The 21,505-nt window shown below is 43.9% G+C and overlaps 1 protein-coding gene across 2 annotated transcripts in view; it reads right to left on the reverse strand.

Annotated features, from left to right (window-relative positions):
- LOC126109625 (aminopeptidase Ey-like) overlaps positions 1-21,505 on the reverse strand; it is a 397,038-nt gene that overhangs the window by 48,594 nt on the left and 326,939 nt on the right. For both annotated transcript variants that reach the window (XM_049914671.1, XM_049914670.1), the window contains exons 10-11: positions 13,891-14,174; positions 4,107-4,312 (exon numbers count right to left, since the gene is read on the reverse strand). In XM_049914671.1, coding sequence (XP_049770628.1) covers positions 4,107-4,312; positions 13,891-14,174 — 490 coding nt within the window. The remainder of the gene's footprint in view (positions 1-4,106; positions 4,313-13,890; positions 14,175-21,505) is intronic.

Genomic DNA, 21,505 nt, shown 5'->3' on the forward strand with positions numbered 1-21,505 from the left:
TGTGCTGGTCACAAGGGAAGGCGAAAACCTGGGACACAGCGTGTATCGAAAACCGACACACACGGACCGATACCCGCAAAAACTGTCAAACCACCACCCGAGCCAGAAAAGAGGCATGATTGGTACGCTCGTAACGAGAGCAGGACGAATATGTGAGCCGCAACACCTCAAACGAGAAACGCAACACCTGGAAACTGTTCTGAGGAGCAATGGGTACTCCACAAATTATATTAGAAGTGTAACAGAGCCAAACACTCGGCGAAGTAAGAAACCAGAAAAAGAAATGTCGGGTACGGCCTTTCTGCCATACATTCCTAGAGTGACGGACAGAATCGGCCTTATATTGCGCAAACATGGCGTAAAGACGATTTTCAAACCGACAAGGAATATCAAAGAGTGTCGTAGATCGGCGAAGGAGAAAAGAGACCCACTTGCAACGTCGGGAATATACTAATACCATGCACATGCGGAAAAGTTTATGTCGGAATGACTGGACGATCAATTAACACCGGGATCAAAGAGCACAACCGACATTGCAGGTTGGGGCAGGTGGAGTAATCGGCCGTGACAGAGCACGCACTGAATGAGACCGACCACGTAATAAAATTCGCCGACACGGAAGTTCTGGCTGTAGAGCAGAACTATCACACGCGCTTGTTCAAAGAAGCTGTAGAAATACAAAAACACGCGAACAGTTTGAACAAGAAAGAGGAAAGCCTTAAGGTAAACGGTTCCTGGCTTCCCGTACTGCAGCGAACGACCGTCGCAGGTAGCAAGAGGTGAACCGCACCGGAAATGACCGCGGAGAAGCCCTCGGACGTTGGCGCGCCAGGTACATATAGTCTGCGGCCGCGAGCTCGCCTCCAGTCCACCACCGGCAATGGAGGGTGAAGCTTTGACAATGCCAGCCACTCGTGCTCGCGAAACGTCAGAAAAGTCATTAGATGAACGTCGGCCGAAGAACCCGAGACAGAAGCCAATAGGCAGTTTGTTAACCTAAGGACATCACAAACATCCGTGCTCGAGGCAGGATTCGAACCTGCGACCGTAGCAGTCGCGCGGTTCCGGACTGAGCGCCTAGAACCGACAAGTTAAAACTGCGTCAGCATGACTAGCAAGGATTCAGGATTCACACTCATAGCAGTGCAAGTTGAAAAACAAAACAGTTTTTTTCAGATGTGAAATTACGTCATTTTTCTCACTTACCATTGGCTGCATTTGTTGCTATAGGTACACTTTCCTTCGTAAATAAGAGAGACTCTTCGATGAATTTTCCACAGCATACAAACCGTACTTACAGATGTATCAAACTCTACAATTTATCCAATTTATGAAAAAAATGAATCAGCCGTTAGATTTTAAACTTCAAAACTCAAATTTCATAATAGTTAATTATCTCAATTTTTACCATAGTTTTTAATACATTTGGAAAATTCTAGAGTTTACCTACATACATTTGGGGAGCAAAATAACTGATGATGGTCGAAGTACAGGGGATATAAAATGTAGACTGGCAATGGGAAGGAAAGCATTTCTGAAGAAGAGAAATTTGTTAACATCGAATATAGATTTAAGTGTCAGGAAGTCGTTTCTGGAAGTGCTTGTATGGAGTGTAGCCATGTATGGAACTGAAATGTGGACGATAACTAGTTTCGACAAGAAGAGAATAGAAGCTTTCGAAATGTCGTGTTACAGATGCTGAAGATTAGATGGGTACATCACATAACAAAGGAGGAAGTATTGAATAGGATTGGGGTGAAGATAAGTTTGTGGCACAACTTGACCAGAAGAAGGGATCGGTTGGTAGGGTACATTCTGAGGCATCAAGGAATCACCAATTTAGTATTGGAGGGCAGCGTGGAGGGTAAAAATCGCAGAGGGAGACAAAGAGATGAATACAATAAACATATTCAGAAGGAAGTAGGTTCCAGTAGGTACTGGGAGATGAACAAGCTTGCACAGGATAGAGTAGCATGGAGAGCTGCATCAAACCAGTCTCTGGACTGAAGACCACAACAACAACAACAACAACCTACATACACTTTCTTCGAAGTGGAAGTTTACAGAAAGCTTGATTGAAAGTTGGGCCATAGAAAACATAAGTAACCAACCTGTACTTACAGGCACCTCCATGGCTCCTCCCAATATCACCCTACACACAAGTAATCCACCCTGCACACTTTAACCGAGAGGGCTCTCAGGATCGGTGGACGTCTGAAGGGTGAACTACAAAACCTCAAGTCCATTTTTTGTGCCAACGGTTATGGAATGAAAGTAATAGATAAAACTATGGCGAGAAACAACGAAGGCAATAGAGGGTAGCGAATGGAAGCACAAAACATCGCTCTATTACCATAAGTTCAAGGTGTCACTGAACCGGTGCCAAAATTCTCCATCGAGCGGGCAGCAACACAATAAAAGATGTTCTTCGCACAACGAAAGACACACTTGACAAACTGCATGCTGCTGCTGGAGTTGACGAAATCAGTTTGGTTTGTATGTTGTGCAAAATTCGTCGAAGAATCTCTCTTAGTTATGAAGGAAAGTGTACGTATCGCAACAAATGCAGCCAATAGTAAGTAAAAAAATGATGAAGTTTCACATGTAAAAAAATTATTTTGTTATGTTTTTGAACATTCACTTCTACGAGTTTGAATTCTGAACCCTTCCTGGTCATGCTGACAAATATTTATGAATTTACTTGTTAAGGGGGGTAGGACGTCAAACGGGCCGACTTGGAGCAGGAGAAGCACCGAAGGACATTTTAATTTACACTGTCTATACTTTTACAAATAAATTCATAAAACTTTAACACCATGACCAGGAAGGATTCAGGATTCATACTCATAGCAGTGGAAGTTCGAAAACATAACGAAATAATTTTTTTTACATGTGAAATTTCATCATTTTTTCACTTACTAATGGCTGCATTTGTTGCTATTGGTACAATTTTTTTCACAAGTAAGAGAGATTCTTCGATGAATTTTGCACACCATTCAAACCGTACTTAAAGGTGTATGAAACTCTAGGATTTTCAAAATCTATTAAAAACTGTGGTAAAAATTGAGGTAATTAACTACAAAATTTGTGTTTTTTCTAAACACTCTGAAGCTTAAAATATAACAGCTCATTCGTTTTTTCATAAATTAAATAAATTCTAGAGTTTCATACGCCTGTAAGTATGGTACGTATGCTGCGCAAAATTCATCGAAAAATCTCTCTAACTTATAAAGGAAACTGTACCTATAGCAACAAATGCTACCATTTGCAAGTGAAAAAGATGATGAAATTTGACACGTAAAGAAAATTATTTCGTTATGTTTTCGAACTTCCACTGGAATGAGTGTGAATCCTGAATCCTTACTGGTGATGCTGACAAAGTGTTACGGATTTATTTGTAAAAGTATAGACAGTGGAAATTAAAATGTCCTGTGGTGCCTCTCCTGTTCCAAGTCGGCCCGTTTGACGTCCCACCGCTGTTAAAGAAGAGCACGATACACTGCACCGCGATGTTTGTATTATTATTTACTGCGACTACATTTTACATTTCTCATTATTTAACATTCTATGAAAGAATTATGAATGAACACAGAAACGTGAGGAAGGCGATTTACAACAGTGGTTCAAATATTCGAGACATTTTAATACTGATAATGCAACGCCACACACTGAAGAATTGGTTTCGGTCCGTACGAGTCATGAGGTGTCTTACCGACGTCAATTTTCTGTCAAGGGGTAGTCCTAAGTAAAAGTTTATTCGTAAGCACCTGTGGACTGTCAGAAAGCAGCCGCACAGAGAAATATCAGACGTCAGCGTACAGTGCATCTCTCCCAGTTTCGATCTGTGACTTGGGTGGAGAAAGCCGCGCTAGGGGGCAAGTGTGCCAGAACGTGCAGAGGAATCGACCATTCCGTGTTGCCACGTCAAAACAGTGAGCGTCTCCAGATCTCTAAAGCGGGCAGGTGTCACTGTGGCTTTCTGAACAGCACCAGGAGCGGTGTCTTCGGCACACTGCACACTCGTACTGGTGCCCGTATGGAGAATCTGTGATGGGAGTGGGAGAGATGCCCCGTCCACTGACGTGCGCCGCTGTGCCGGTACTGACGGGTTCTCGCGGTCGGGGTCCGGCTGTCGCATCCAGTCGGCGAACAGCTCGGTGGCCTGGTGCACGCAGCCGGGCACGCCCAGCCGGCACGCCCACGACACCATCAGCCTGCGGTGCAGGAAGCCCTCCAGGTCGTCGGGCGCCAGCGGCCGCTGCAGGTCCACCCACGCCTTCATCGGCTCCGCCATCAGCTGCGTCACGAACGTCTGCCGGCACACCGCGGGCTCTCGCAGAATTCGAAACGACACCGGCAGGCGCAAGGATGCTGTCACCCGCCCACAGATTGCATTTAGATTACATTAGATTAGTCTTTCGTTCCACAGATCCGTGCTGACGAGATCCTCGTGGACGTGGAACATGTCAATTTTTTTAAGCCGAAATAACAATACTAATAGTATGAATAAATACAATACGTCATTTGTTTCTATTAAAAAATTCGTCAATGGAGTAGAAGGAGTTGGCCACTACTAAGTCCTTCAGGCTCCTTTTAAACTGATCTTTATTTGTAACTAAATTTTTTATGTTTGCTGGCAAATTATTGAAGATGAGTGTTCTTGAGTAGTGGACCCCTTTTTGAACTAAAGTAAGTGCTTTTAAGTCCTTGTGCAGATCATTTTTGTTCCTAGTATTGTATCTATGAACTGAGCTGTTTTGTTGGAAAAAGAGATATATTATTTAGGACAAATTTCATTAAGGAGTAAATATACTGAGAGGCAGTAGTTAGTATAGCCAGTTCTTTGAAGAGGTTTCTACAGGACGTCCGTGAATTTACTCCACAATCAATACGTATTACGCGCTTTTGGACTCTGAAAACTTTTGTTTGACTGGAAGAGTTACCCCAAGATATTATACCATGTGACATTATAAAATGAAAGTAGGCAAAGTATGCAACCTTTTTCATTTTTATGTCGCCTATGTCTGCTAACACTCGAATTGCAAATACAGATTTGTTAAGGCGTTTCTGAAGTTCTGTGGTGTGCTCCTCCCAACTGAATTTATTATCAAGTTCTAATCCCAGGAATTTAAGACTGTCAATCTCTTCTATCAGCTCTTCTTCATACTTTATGCATATACTGGGTGCAAACCTCGTAGAGGTTCTGAATTGCATATAGTGAGTCTTTTCGAAGTTTAATGTCAGTGATTTGGCTTTAAACCATTTATTAATATCCATGAAAATATCATTAGCAGATATTTCTAGAACTACACTCGACATACTATTTATTGCAATACTTGTGTCATCTGCAAACAAAATGAACTCTGCTTCTGGCAGTGTAACTGATGAGAGATCATTAATGTACACAAGAAAAAGCAATGGCCCGAAGATGGATCCTTGTGGGACACCACATGTAATTTCTTCCCATTCTGATGATGACTGATGACTTAATTCACTAGTCCCTTGCACGGACACCCTTTGTTTCCTGTTAGCGAGGTATGACTTGAACCATTTTGCAGCACTGCCTGTGACACCATAGAATTCTAATTTATTTAAAAGGATGTTGTGGTTCACACAATCGAATGCCTTTGACAAATCACAGAAAATACCTGATGCTTGTAATTTGTTGTATAATGAATTAAGTACATTTTCACTGGAGGTGTGAATAGCCTTCGCGGTATCAGAACCCTTCAGAAATCCAAACTGTGTTCTTGATAATATGTTATTTGTGGTCAGATGGTTGAGAAGCTGACTGTACATTACTTTTTCTAAAATTTTTGAGAATGCTGGCAAAAGTGAAATCGGTCTGTAGTTTGATGGGACTGGTGTGTGTAGGTTTGATAGCTGTACTTTCCCTGACTGAACAGGTTCTAAATAGCTAAGTAACTGATCCAGTTGCTAACAAGTTCTTCATTTTTTTAGACCGTAGCTACGACGGATGTTCCGTATTGATTTACACTTCATTTTATTCCCATAATTCGAACTGTGCCATTTTACTCAGCATTACAATAGCAAGTACTTTGGTTTAACGGTAGCTGGCATAGCAATCACTATCAGTGTTATCCTTGCACAGTTGTCTCCATTTCCCCAGCTGATGTCACTACGTGAGCAGAAAACGTGGAGTGTGACCGCCAAGGGCAGTGCTGGAACGCAGTTTCTGTGAGGTGACGGTGCAAACACTTCCGACAGTCACAACCGCTTGGCACAATCACGACGATTGCTCCTGCAACACGACAGTGCTCGCCCCGTACAAGTAGGGCAAAGATGGCTCCCATTCTGGTACTGCCACACCCACCATATTCTCTCGAGTTGGCCCCTTATCATTATTACCTATTCAGGGCTATGAAGAGGCCTCTCTGGAGAAATCACTTTTCAGATGTCCGGGAATTGTTAGCGGCTGTTCTGTAGTGGCAGCTATACACTACCTGTTACACGCGATTCGTATCCCACGTACTTACTAAAAATAGGACAACATACCACAGACACTTGTGAACGTCGAGAAATCGGCACCTTATACCACATCGTCTGGGAGTGTAGCACTAGACGAGACGTTCCAGATCAGGGCAGGTGTGGCTTTGGTGACGCAACTGTCTGCAATATAATTATGTACGAGGAACTGTGGCATAAGCTGAACGGCTAAAGTATCAGCCTGTAACCACCAAGCCTAAGTGGCTGAGAGACAAGCGAGAAGAGGTCATACAGCGTGACATACAGTGGCAGAACATCCACTTCCAGAAGCAGTCAGGAAAGGGTGATCGAGAAGGATTTCCTGTGACCCTGACTGCCATCTCGCAATCCCTACAGCTCGAGTGGCAAAGCGGCACTGCCCTGTGGATCTGAGTTCTGCCTCAGTGCGCCGGGGCTAACCGGCTGACCATGTAGGCAAATGAGAAATGTAGGTCAGTTCTGATACCGAGTAAAGTAGAGTAGTGTAGTGAAGTGTAGTGTAGTGCAGCGTAGTGTAATGCTGTGTAGTGTAGTGTAGTGTTGTAAAGTAGTGGGTAGTAGAAATATAAATTACAAAATTTGCAATCCAGCGATGCAGCCTAGTACAGTACAACAATAGCATCTGCCTTCTGGTTCTGGGTGAGCACATACTTGTGTGCCGGATAGTGAAACGGTTGTATGCAGAATTATTTTCTTTCTCTTAAAAATTATCATTTTTCCTTTTTTTTTAAATGTAGAAATTTTATGTAGGTTAATGCCCCTAAAACCATAATGCTTAGTTGTACTAACACATTCGAAATCATTTTAAAATGTTATGTGCTATATTTGGTTTGCACTTCTATCTGGATCACATACTAAAAAGAAATAGCTAATAAATTAATAAAGAAATGGTCTGCGGTTTATCAAAGGACTCCAGAAAAGTAGTTTGAGGGCGCTACAGAAGTTATAGGGGTCAAATCGGGACAGTGCGCTGCGTTATCCTCGGCTGTCCTTATGGTTGCACTCTGTGAAAGTGGTGCTGAACTTTGAACCCAACATCTGAGTCAAGTGATGGGTGGCAAAAGACTGAGCTTCTGCCATTACATGCTATTCCAAGCCTTCAGTTACAGGTTTTTTTCCTTTGATAGCTGAAACCAAGCAATGATTGTAACAATTCAGTGAACTGTTGTATTTGTATACATGTTGAAAGACGTGCACTTCATTCACCATTCAGTGCTCGCATTTCATATTTCTAATCCCAGCATTCTGGTATTCGGTAAAATAATAATTCAGGCAATATTAATAACTTCTATTGGTTGCCTGATTTATTTGACGATTTTTACAGTTTGTCTCACACTGATGTGTGAGAGGAGCTTGGCGGGAATTTTCTTATTTATGGGAGAGGGCAGCAGTCTTCCTAGCAGCCATGATGGCTTCCCGTTTCCCATCCTTTTTCCGATCGCCAGGGTAGCACGTGGTGTCGTTTGAACATTCAGTAGTGGCCAAAGTTTCTCCTGTTCTCAGTTCCCCAACCTGCCTTACCAACCTTGTGACTGCTAATTCTGCTCGATTTCACCGTCGCGAGGTCGTCTCTCTGTGAAATTCCGGCCCTATGATTGGCCAGTTCAGGTGCGCGCCAGTTTTTCGCGGGTGGGTGTTGGACAAAGGGGCAGTAGGGCAGTTCTGGTGTGACCGGAGGTGCTGCTTCCAGGAGACGGAGGTCGGCAAGCACGAGCGCCGGCGTGCGCTGCAGATTCGCGCCCTGCGGCCCAGAGGGAACCTTGTAGGTCACTGTGAACAGTTTCGCGTCTCGCGGGTTTTACTCCTTCAGTACGGGAGGCTACCGAGCGACTCACACACAGTAGCATCTTTCTCAGTCTTTGGCTGATTCGCGGTGGTGGTCGTTGCATGCCTGCAACCCCTTCCTTTAGTAAATTGGCCCCCATTTGATAATGCGGCGATCGTTACAAAAATTCCTTTTCTCCTGCTGTCGTGGCTTGTTATGAACGTACGTTGGGGCAGGCTGCTGAACTCGAATCTTTCTTCCCCCACCCCCATTTGCTTGTATTATTGTTCGATTTTCAACTGTTTAATAAATGAGTCCTTTAATCGTACATTCTCCCTTTCATTACGTGAAATCGCCCCTAGTGTCACAGAATAATGCAGAACTATAACGGCTGCTACAAGGTCGTGCAGGTCTCGCGCCATTAACGATAGGATAAAGATTCAATATCGCGCGCCTGGCACCGATAATAGTAATGATCACTTTCAGTTTTTCCCCAATGATGAACTGGGAAGTGTTCACGGCTCAGTCTGAGTACGTGAGCACTAAATCCACTTGATGTGGTGGAAGTAGCGGCCTCTGTTTTACCTTGCCGGTTTAGACAAAAAATATCAAAAATCACAGCCCCTACAGCAATGAATAGTAACCTGTAAAATATAAACGAGCCACCGCTTTTAATATGCAATAGTACAGTTAGCCTAATTTCTCTGCAGTTCGCAGTACTAATGCGATGGTTCTCCGAATTTCAGAGAAATTAGGCTAACTGTACTATTGCACATGTATACAAATACAACAGTATTAATGCGATGGTTGACCGCGGTAGCGTTCTCGCTTCCCGAGAACGGGGTCCCGGGTTCGATTTCCGGTGGGGTCAGGGATTTTCACCTGCCTTGAGATGACTGCGTGTTGTGTCGTCTGCATCATCATCATCATTCATCCCCATTACGGTCGGAGGAAGGCAATGACAAACGACCTCCGCTCGGACCTTGCCTAGTACAGCGGTGCGGGTCTCCCGCATCGTCTCGTACGCTCTGTGAAATAGTATTGGAGTTCATCATCATCAATACCACGGTTACGAATTTAGGTTCAGCTGGTGGAAGGATGACTGTCTATTTGGAACAATGTATTTATAGTTCTTTCTTTACACAAACAGCAGAATAACAGTTATTCAGTGAATTCCTGCCTTTCTTCCACTATTATTCATTTAGTTCATCGTTTGCACTAGAGTAGAGGACAAAATAACACTTTACCAGGAAGCATCTACTCTCCTGACGGCTCTTCAATTATACACTTGTGGTCCCGGCGGAGGTTCGAGTCCTCCCTCGGGCATGGGTGTGTTTGTTTGTCCTTAGGATAATTCAGGTTAAGTAGTGTGTAAGCTTAGGGACTGATGATTTCACACATTTGTACATTTTTCTATTATACACTAGACATCTCGTCTCCGGTTACCGTCGCTTCCCATTTTTTTTTACAGCCACTGTCCTTACATCATGTTACACAGCATAGCAGCAGATCATTTTCTGTAGACATGATGGACACCTATACTATGTGATCAAAAGTATCCGGACACCGTGGCGCCCTCTATCGGTAATGCTGGATTTCAGTATGCTGTTGGGCCACCCTTAGCCTTGATAACAGCTTCCACTCTCGCAGGCATACATACAGTCAGGTGCTGGAAGATTTCATGGGAAATGGCAGCGCATTCTTCATGGAGTTCTGCACTGAGGAGAGGTATCGATGTCGGTCGGTGAGGCCTGGCACCAAGTCGGCTTCCAAAACATCCTAAAGGTGTTCTGTAGGATTCAGGTCAGGACTCTGTGCAGGCGAGTCGATTACAGGGATGTCATTGTCGTGTAACCACGCCGCCACAGGCAGTGCATGTTGAACAGGTGCTCGATCGTGTTGAAAGATGCAGTCACCATCACCGAATATCTCTTCAACAGTGGGAAGCAAGAAGATGCTTAAAAACGTCAATGTAGGGCTGTGCTGTGATAGTGCCACGCAAATCAACAAGGGTGCAAGCCCCCTCCGTGAAAAACACGACCACACCATAACACCACCGCCCTGAATTTTACTGTTGGCCCTACACACGCTGGCAGATGACGTTCACCGGGCATTCTCCATACCCACACCCTGCCATCGGATCGCCACATTGTGTACCGCGATTCGTCGCTCCACACAACTTCTACTGCTCAATCGTGCAATGTTTACACTCCTTACACCAAGAGAGGCGTCATTTGTGCATTTGCTGGCGTGATGTGTGGCTTATGAGCAGCTGCTCAACCGTGAAATCCAAGTTTTCTCACCTGCAGCGTAAATTTCATAGTACGTGCAATGGATCCTGATGCTGTGTGGAATTCCTGTGTAATGGTCTGGATAGATGTCTGCCCATTACACATTACAACCCTCTTCAACTGTCGCGGTCTCTGTCAGTCAACAGACGAGGTCGGCCTGTACGCTTTTGTGCTGTACGTGTCCCTTCACGTTTCCACTTGACTATCACATCGGAAACAGTGGAACTAGGGATGCTTCCACACGGAAACCTCGCGTACAGTCGTATGAAAAAGTGACACGCAATCACCTGACCACGTTCGTAGTCCGTGAGTTCCGCGGAGCGCCCCATTCTGCTCCCTCCCTTTGTCTAATGACTACTGAGGTCGCTGATATGGAGTACCTGGCAGTAGGTGGCAGCACAATGCACCTAATATGAAAAACATGTTTTTGGTGTGTCCAGATACTTTTGATGACATAATGTATGTTCATACACTAACCCGCTGCACAACTTCATTTACAATTTGGTCACGGGTATATACAAAAACGATGTCCCCTTCTGTAGCTGACTCGGTTCAATTCCTGGTATGTATGTATGCTAACCGGGGGCCTAGAAACGACGGAGACGCTCCGTCCCCGCCGTAGCTGCAGTGGTCTACAACCCCACGACGACTACCGCAGTCCACTTCACCCCTCCACCGCCCCACACCGAACCCAGGGTTATTGTGCTGTTTGGCCCCCGGTGGACTCCCAGGGAACGTCTCACACCAGACGAGTGTAACGCCTATGTTTGCGTGGTAGAGTAATGGTGGTGTACGCGTACGTGGAGAACTTGTTTGTCCAGCAATCGCCGACATAGTGTAACTGAGGCAGAATATGGGAAACCAGCTCTCATTCGCCGAGGCAGATGGAAAACCGCCTAAAACCCATCCGCACACTGGCCGGTTCACCGGACCTCGACACAAATCCGACGGGCGGATTCGTTCCGGGGAGCAGGCGCTCCTTCCCGCCCAGAAGGCCGTGTGCTAGACCGCACGGCCAACCGGCCGGGCTCGATTTCAGGTACTGGGTGGGACTTTTCGTTGGTAGGATAACTGGTATGGGTTGCACTCAGCCTGTTGAGGCCAGCCGAGGAGTTACTCGACCGACTACTAATGGTTCAAAGGCCAACAAACAGACAATGGCCAGGATAGCTTTGTGCTGACCACATGCCTCTCCATACTGCACCTGACGACGCCACTGGCAAAGGATGACACGACGGTCGGTCGGGGCGGATTGACCTGCCTGGAGCCAAAACGAGGAACTTTACTTAAACTTAACTCTATTCAAACACAACAGCTCCTTTCTACCACTACGTCACGCCTCTGCAGCGACACATACTGCTGCTCTGACTGCGTACAGTCGACTGACACGTACTGATCGATTCACTGCCATAGCTTACGTCGCTAGTGGAGGGTCACGTCGCTACATGGTAGCGTTCCGTCTGTAGCGTTTCAAAACAGCCAATGAGCTCTTTTGAGAAAGTAACTAAAGTTTTTCCCATTGCAATTACAAATATCCTGTGTGAACAATTTTTAGGGATGTGGAGTAAAGGAATTGGGAGAAATGGTAGAAGAGGAATTTGTGGCACAACTTGACCAGAAGAAGGGATCGGATAGTAGGACACGTTATGAGTCATTAAGGGATCATCAATTTAATACTTGAGGGAAGTGCAGAGGGTACAAACCGTAGAAGGAGACCAACAGATGAATACACCAAACAGATCAGAACGATGTAGTTTGTGGTAGTTACTCGGAGATGAAGAAGCCTGCACAGGATAGAGTAGCATGGAGAGCTGCATCAAACCAGTCTCTGGACTGAAGACCACAACAACAACAACTTGGAGCAGAACGATGACATAGCCTCAGATGAAAGTGAAGTAAGTGGCAGACTTCCAGCTCTTTGGATGGAGCCTTTAAGATTGTTTGTAAAATACTTGTGTGACCCATCTCAAAATACTGCTGAAGCGTGTGGGACCTGTGACAAATAAGCCTAACGGGTGATGGTATATCTATACATAGGAGGTCAGCATAAATGGTCACAGGATAGTTTGACCGACTGAAGAGTGTCACAGACATCTTGAGAAATGTGATATGGCAGATATGTCAAGGTAGTTGTCAACTGTTCTGTGAAAGCAAGCCTACTAGCAAAGTATCAAGGAGGAAATAGTGAATTAGGAATGTACAGTGCGTCAATTTAAGTTCGCTACTCGTCTCTTCAGGTCTGAGTCGATAAAAGTCGGAAGGATTCAGTCAGTCAACGTATCATACGTGACAGTACTGTATAAGGCAGGCATTGTCCTTTGCTAGTTACTGGTTCGTGCTTCATCTGTCCTGTACTGTTTCCTTCTCATAAGTTTATGTAACTGATGAAGTGCACAGTTTTTTATTGAACACGTAATGTCAATTACATTTAGGAGAATAATTTTTAAGAGATAGTTCAAATGGTTCAAATGTCTCTAAGCATCTGAGGTCATCAGTCCCCTAGACTTAGAACTACTTAAACGTAACTAACCTAAGGATATCACACACATCCATGCCCGAGGCAGGATTCGAACCTGCGACCATAGCAGCAGCGCGGTTCTGGACTGAAGCGCCTAGAACCGCGTTTATGTGACTTTTACCTCTGTGCTTAATTTCTGAAGCACGAAGCACAGGTTAGGGTTCACACACTGGGGAAGAAAGGCCCCGCGGAGACTTACGTGTGGTTCAGACTCGTTTCCTCTACTCCTTCAATCCCCGCCAGTAATTGGCCAACTTAACGTGAACACATCAAACGAGTATGCTACGCCCTTCTGTGTATCGCTGCTGTAGAGACTGCCCAGACAGTATTAGACTAATTACATTTAGGCAGTCTTTTTTTCCCATTTCCATCTGAGAATAGAAGGATACTAATACGAGTCGCAATGTACTCTGCCATGTACTCCTCATACTTTTTTTAACATTTGCATTTACAAATACTGTTAGTTTAAAAATTACACTTTATTGTTGCAGATAAAAGAATAGAAAAGAAATACAAACGACTAATGAAGAAAAGAAACAAAAGAAAGAAGTAAAAAGAAACATACAAAACTAAAACAAAGAAAAACAATATGAATGAGAAACAAAGAAAAAATAAAATAAATAAAATGAAAAGCATGCGTTCACATGGGGGGACAAGGGCAACAGTGTGATGGGAGGTGGGAACTGGGAGGGAGCTGAGAGAGATCCCTTTGGACTTCACACCCAACCACAGCAGCTAAGAGGCTAACGAAGACTCGTCTTAAGATTCGGATGGTGCGCCAAAAAGAACACAGCAGCGGTTTGACAGGTGTGGACGCAGGCGCGACGTACCCGGAACAGGCCGAAGCTGGCGGTGCGCCGCACCAGGCGGTAGATGCTGGAGAGCCCGGAGAAGGCGGCCTTCCAGGGCAGGTAGTCGGGCTCGTGCCGCAGGTAGGCCAGCAGGGAGAGCGCGTGCTCGTAGGGCAGGTCGCCGCTCCAGGCGAGGGCGAGCGCGTCCCCCACCAGCTGCGCGCGGCTCAGCCCGTCCATCCCCGACTTGCTGGGGTCGGAGCGCTTCAGCGCCTCGGCCAGCAGCGTCCAGCCACGCGAGTCGTACAGCACCCGGTACAGGCCTACCGCATGTAAACATCACGTGACACTGTACAATGGTGCTAAGCAGGTGCAGATCCAACTGTGGAGGTCATGAACATCCCCTGGGGCTCATCCCCCCAAAAACACATTTCTGTGGAAACGTATACGGTTTGTTTTACTATTACAAGTATAAACGACAGGGGTGACAAGAAGACTGCTAGGTAGCGGTCGTGGAAGTGGTGTAAGGAAAATTCTACAGGAAAAGCTAAGTTGATTGTTTGGTCCGTTTGTTGATTTGGGTTGGTTGGTTGTTTCGGGGAAGGAGACCAGACAGCAAGTCATCGGTCTCATCGGATTAGGGAAGGACGGGGAAGGAAGTCGGCCGTGCCCTTTGAAAGGAACCATCCCGGCATTTGCCTGGAGTGATTTAGGGAAATCACGGAAAACCTAAATCAGGATGGCCAGACGCGGGATTGAACCGTCGTCCTCCCGAATGCGAGCCCAGTGTCTAACCATGTTGATTTGGGGGAGGGGGGATTAAACAGCGAGATCATCAGTCCCATTGAATTAGAGGAGGATGGGAAAGGAAGTCGGCTGTGCCCTTTCGAAGGAACCATCTCGGCCTTTTCTGAAGTGATTTAGAGAAATCGTGGAAAACCTAAATCGGGATGGCCGCACACAGGTTTGAACCGTCATCTTTCCAAATGCAGGTCCAGTGTGCTAACCACTGCGCCGCCTTGTTCAGCAAAAAGTTAAGTGTAGACTACCAGGTCACATACGCTGTCAAACCTAAACCCAAGTTGAACTGGGTGACTGAAAGCTTTGTGGCTTTGTGGAGAGATTTTGATGAAGAAGATGAGGTGCTTGTAGCAGCAGGAACTAGGAACGGTCTGGCTAATAACTTAGGGTATAGTACTGAAGGTGATCCTGAGAAAACAGGAGAGCAAGCAACACACACTCGTCTGAGGTTTGTGGAGGTTTTGCAGTGCCATGACCAATTCTGGGTTAACACAACTTTCAACTGTGTAAACAAAGAGCTGATTCCATAGTTTTTGACTCAAGCAAATTCTCAGGGCTGTGCAGTACCTCCTACTGCTCATGGGAGGGGGAATAACAAATTTGATGTGCATCTTGCAGAAAGTGTAAGGGGGACTTCAAGCACACAAGGTAAAATCCATCAAATCACTGGAGCCAGAGGGACACATTTTCTAGGTTACAATCGGATTATAGACAGACAGCCTTGGAAGGAATTAGAAAAGAACAGAACCATACTATATGCAACAGTTTCCAGAAAAATAGTTTTCTTCATCACAAATTTAGGCAGCTCAGCATACTCTGAGTCTTCAAGATAAAGGAACGCCTGAAGTGATAGCTGTTCTGTGCCTCTTTCAACACCAAAATTACCAGAGGGACAGAGTATAAGGTGATTATAAACTAGCATAATTTTCATGTATAGTTAACATGGGAAGAGGAGGCATTGAAACATGTTTAAATGTTGGATACAAAGTGCAAAATATTGAAACAAAACAATATTGTGCAGATTAACACACCTAGAAGCATGTGCTTGGGAGCTGTTACTGCAGAAAACTTCTCTTGTGTTGACAACAATCTGTATTTCCCCTCTAGGAAACACTCAGCTATTTACAAGAAATCTAGATGCATTATTGAGTTACATTTCAGGCAAGAGTAAAGAGTAGTAGTTATGGAGGTTTCAGCTTATGTTTCTTAAATGATTCTGTCAGGAAAAATGAACCAGAATCATTACTTCGATGTTTCATTGTCATTTTGTTGTCCAACTTTCCACTTGCACTCAAGCAATACAATAGGACTCTGATAGTACTTTTATACACACTGCTCAGGCTGAAACAATTTATCTGTGCCTAATTGTGAATGGTAAAGGAGGTGTTGCAACATGCATTCATCATGGACAATTAATTGAAGTAAACTGCTAGTTAACAGCTCTGAAACATGTTAATATCAAGCAATTAGCCCCATTAATGAGAGAAGGGTCAATATCTTAAGAATAAGGTGGCTTGGGATAAGATATATATGCAAAAAGACACTAATGTGAAATTCAGTATACTCCACATTAAGTTTGTGTCAATATTTGAAATTAGTCTTCATGAAATATTATTCAAAAAGTACATTAAAAAACAAGTAACCCATGTATAACAATAAGGATTAAAGGAAAGGGGAAATTTATATTGAGTCCAGAATAAGTCAAGTTCTGGTATTACTTGCATTCCACAAAAAAAGTGTAATATATTAAGGAAAATGCGTAGAGATATGTACACTATGTGATCAAAAGTATCCGGACACCTCCAAAAACGTACTTCTTCATATTAGGTGCATTGTGCTGCCACCTATAGCGGGGTACTTCATATCAGCGACCTCAGTAGTCATTAGAGAGTAGTCATTGTGAGAGAGCAGAATCGGGCACTCCGCGGGTCTCAAGGGCTTCGAACATGGATCAGGTGATTGGGTGTCACTTGTGCCATACGTCTGTATGAGAGATTTCCACACTCCTAAACATCCCTATGTCCACTGTTTCCGATGTGATAGTGAAATGGAAACGTGAAGGGACACGTACAGTACAAAGGCGTACAGACCGACCTCGTCTGTAGACTGACAGAGACTGAAAACAGTTGAAGAGGGTCGTATTGTGTAATAGGCAGACATCTGTTCAGACCATCACACAGGAATACCAAATTGCATTAGGATCCACTGCAAGTACTGTGACAGTGAGGCGGGAGGTGAGAAGACTTGGATTTCACGGTAGAGCGGCTGCTCATAAACCACACATCTCGCCAGTAAATGCCAAACGACGCCTCGCTTCGTGTAAGGAGCGTGAACATTGGACGATTGAACAGTGGAAAAGCGTTCTGTGGAGTGACGAATCGCGGTACACAATCTGATGCGATGGCAGGGTGTGGGTATGGCGAAGCCCCGTGAACGTCATCTGCTAGCGTGTGTAGTGCCAACAGTAAAATTCGGGTGGTGTTATGGTGTGGTCGTGATTTTCATGGAGGGGGCTTGCACCCGTTGTTGTTTTGTGTGGCACTATCACAGCAAAGGCCTACATTCCTGTTTTAAACACCTTCTTGCTTCCCACTGTTGAAGAGCAATCCGGGGATGGGGATTGCATCTTTCAACACCTGTGGCGGAGTGGTTACACGACAATAACATCCCTGTAATGGACTGGCCTGCACAGAGTCGTGACCTGATTCCTATAGAACACCTCTGGGATGTTTTGGAACGCCGGCTTCGTGCCAGGCCTCACCGACCGACATCGGTACCTCTCCTCAGTGCAGCACTCCGTGAAGACTGGGCTGCCATTCCCCAAGAAACCTTCCAGCATCTGATTGAACGTATGCCTGCGAGAGTGGAAGCTGTCATAGAGGCTAAGGGTGGGCAAACACGATACTGAATTCCAGCATTACCGATATTGGGCGCCACGAACTTGTAAGTTGTTTTCAGCCAGATGTCCGGATACTTTTGATCACATAGTGTATGTCCTGTCAGTAAATAATAATTCATAAAATAAGACTAAAACTACTACATATGGAACATTGTGGAATCAGACACAGGATGACCAATGTACATCATATCACAACAAAAAAATTAAATGAAAATGTTGTGACTGAGAATTCACAAGCTGCAAGTATTTGTAACAATAACTTCCCAAATGTATCTGCACTTATAGGATTACATCGTTCAGTTGAAAAAGCTGTAGAATACATAAAATAATTTTAACATACCATTCCACAAAGCTTTGAGCAACTAGAAGTAACACTAATATCCTTCAATGTAATTAATGAAATTATAAAAAAAATCTGAAAAACAAAAGCTCATATGGAGTATATGAAATTTCTGCCAGAATTCTGCAGAGCTACTGTAACGTAATGTGTAATGTCATCAGTGATACATGTAATGCATCACAAGCACAGAGAATTTCTCAAGACAGATTAAAATAGGCAATTTGTTAAACCTCTTTATATGAAAAGTGACAAGAAAGAAGTAAATAACTATCGTCCAGTATGCTTACTGACGTTCTCTTTTCAGAATATTCGAATAATTAATGTAGTCAAGAACAGTCCCACATTCAAGTAGAAACAATTTACTTACCAAATCACAGTTTGGATTCCAGAAGGATTGCTCGACAGAGAATGCCATTGATATTTTCAAACACCAAATATTACAAGCATTAAACACTGAAATAGCAACAGTTATTCGTTTTTTTATCTTTCCAAGATGTTTGATTGCATAGGTCGTGTTACTCTCTCAGAAAAACTAAAGTTTTATGAAACTGGTGGCTCTACAAACAACCAGTTAACAAACAGAGTGCAAAAGATTTGGATGAAGAATTAAAACAGTTCTGAAAAGAGAGGAACAAAAAATCACATAGTCCCACAAGATCCAATTTTGGGTCCACTCCAACTCCTTACATAGGGTGTTTCAAAAAGAGTTTTACAAACTTTGGGGATACTTTCCTGCAACAAAACAAGAAAAAAGTTCATATTAACATGTGTCCAAAAATACTTCGTTTTGCTGAAAGTTTACAATTCATGTGATCAGAGCTCATCAACCCATAAACTCGTAATAAATGCTCGAAATGTCCACTTCTTCCTTATAAACATGCATAAACTCGTCGAATCATGGACTGTAGCACCCTTTCAACCTGACAGTTTCGGATCGTTTTGCAGACTTCCATGATATGTCGATGAACAATTTCTGCACCCTGGTGGTTTGCTGCATAAACCAATTGTTTAAGGTGCCACCAGATATAACAATACAAAGGACTGAGGTGAGGAGAATGTGCAGGCCACGGAACTGATCATCCACTACCTATCAATCTGTCATCGTAGGTACCAACCGCTTAGACTCAATTGTGCAAGAGCTGCTCCATGCATAAACCACATGTTTCTTCTGCTTTTCAGGGACACGTCTTCGAGATGATAAAGATACATGAGTTGCTCCTGAAGTATCCTCCTTGCTGATGATGGAGATGTAACACTTGTCTTGCACTGATACCCAGCTGTTCTTAGACAGCAATTAGAACGTGCTCTTGCTGGTCAGGTGTTCAAACAACACACGGTCGTCTTCTGTTTATAGTTTATGATGCTACGGCACCTGTCTTGGCAGTGTAACAATACACAGCACCAGAGGTTGGATGACTTGGCAGTCTTCAGTCTAGTGCCATTTGATACAACCCTGCAACCTCGTGTCCATTACTGTTTGCTCAGCCGCTGCTCACGAAATGAACAACCTGCTGCGTTTTAACTGAGGACTTTCAGTTAACTCATTATTTTTGATACATGTACACAATGGACACATTGAAGGTAGATGAATGACGAATGTAGCCACATCTCCCTGGAACCATGAGTCAAACAGGTACATGGACAACTGAAGCTCTTTGGTTGTACCTAGAAAGCCGTTTAATGTCAACTTTCATTAATGGCTCGAAAACGGATTTTCGGACATATGTGTAAATTAGCTTTTTTTCTTGTTTTGGTGTAATGTCTCTATCCCCAAAGTTGGTGAATTATGTGAATGACTTTCCAAGTAATATTTGTCAAGCAGAATTGACAGCTTTTGCAAACCAAACAAGTGTTGTAATAAATCTCACTACAGAGAAAACAACAGAAGAAATTGTTAATGATGTTTTTCAAGAAATTATTAAATGGTTCCCTTAACTGTGAGTAAACAGAATGTCCATAGTCCTGTAGAACAAGTAGAGCCATATCAACACCTGTTGTAGCACCTGAACAAGAATCGGTAAACAAGGTACAGTGCTCCAAATATTGGGCGTACATATTGATAAGAACTTGAACTGGAACAAGCTTAGTACTGAGCTTCTAAAACAAGCACGTTCTGTTCTTTTTGCTCTCCATATAATTGGTGGTACCAGAAACAAACGAATGAGTTTCCTGGCATATTTTGCGTATTTCCAGTCAATGATGTCTTATGGAACTGTTTTCTGGGGTAACTGTGATTGCGCTAAGTCTAGCAGTAAGAATAGTATATGCTGCTCATCTGCAGTGGTCATGTACGTACGTCTTCAAGGAGTTAGGCATTTTGACTGTACCATCAGGATACATATATTCGCTAGAAAAACTCGCCACCAATAATGTAGAACAATTTAATAAGAATAGTGATGCCCATACCTACAATAGAAGAGGAAAAGATGATCTATATCACCCATTATTAAAACTGGCAGTGGCTTAGAAAGGCGTTCAATATGTAGCAGCAAAAGAGTTTGATCATTTGCTCAATAACGTAAAACATCGCACAGATGGCGAAGCAAGATTTAAATGAATCCTAATATAAGTTCAACCGGACATCTCGTTGGGTTATTTATTTAAAAACTGATAGCTCACAAAAAAGTTAATTTTTAGTGGAGTTGCATGAGCAGAACCAAAAGTAATATGTTCTGCAATGTTAATACTAATCACGTATACGTATGTAGAAAATGACTCCTTCGCCTTCGTTTGGATACAAGAATCGCTCAGATGATTATGGAACATGTAACTAACCAATAATGAAACAAACCCTTTAGGGATCGTAAATCCGATGTGGTTTTCCCAACATGACGCATTATGGCTGAGTTTATAAACGCCTGATAACAGAGTCCCCAAGGATCCAAACTAGAGATGTGCTCTTGAGGACGAACACATCACCAAAGGTGGTCCACGTGCCACCACTCATGTGAGGACGGGTTTCGTCACGTCTCGCCGTCGATTCCCATAGACTCAAAAATCCCAGGCGTAGTACAAGGCATAAAGAAACAATCGAAGTAAGCAAGCAGCAGACTGCGTGCCATGTAAATATAGGGGTAAAAACTGTTAGGGAACAGAGATGAATGTCACACACATCAGTCCCTCCTAACAACGCATATTTTGAGAACGGGTGAAGCAACAGGCACTGCGGCGACTTTAATCGATATGAAATACACAGTAGTTGCTAATGTGGGCAACAGTCAGCTGCATAATTGAACGACGAGAATGCAGATTTGTGGCAGACTAGGATTTGAACCCAGATTTGCCACTTATCGCGAGTGGTCCCCTCAACCATTAGGCTATCCCAACATAACTCGTGGCCACACCCAAACTTCCATATGTCGTCAACCATGCGCCTATAACCTGTACTCATACATCCACTGTGTATATTCCCATACAAGGGAGACATTTTACCTGAATGTTGCTTGCCCAGAATGGCAGATCAATATGACATTACTGTGTTACTCCGAATTACAGTGCAGTGTTCCTTCAGCCATGCAAGCAGGTCCGAAGAAACTGCGGTGACTACACCCATTATGAAGGAACACTGAGTCATAATTCAGAATAAGACAGGCACTGCAATATCATATTTATCT

This window comes from Schistocerca cancellata, chromosome 12 (assembly GCF_023864275.1).
Source record: "Schistocerca cancellata isolate TAMUIC-IGC-003103 chromosome 12, iqSchCanc2.1, whole genome shotgun sequence".
Taxonomy (NCBI): domain Eukaryota; kingdom Metazoa; phylum Arthropoda; class Insecta; order Orthoptera; family Acrididae; genus Schistocerca; species Schistocerca cancellata.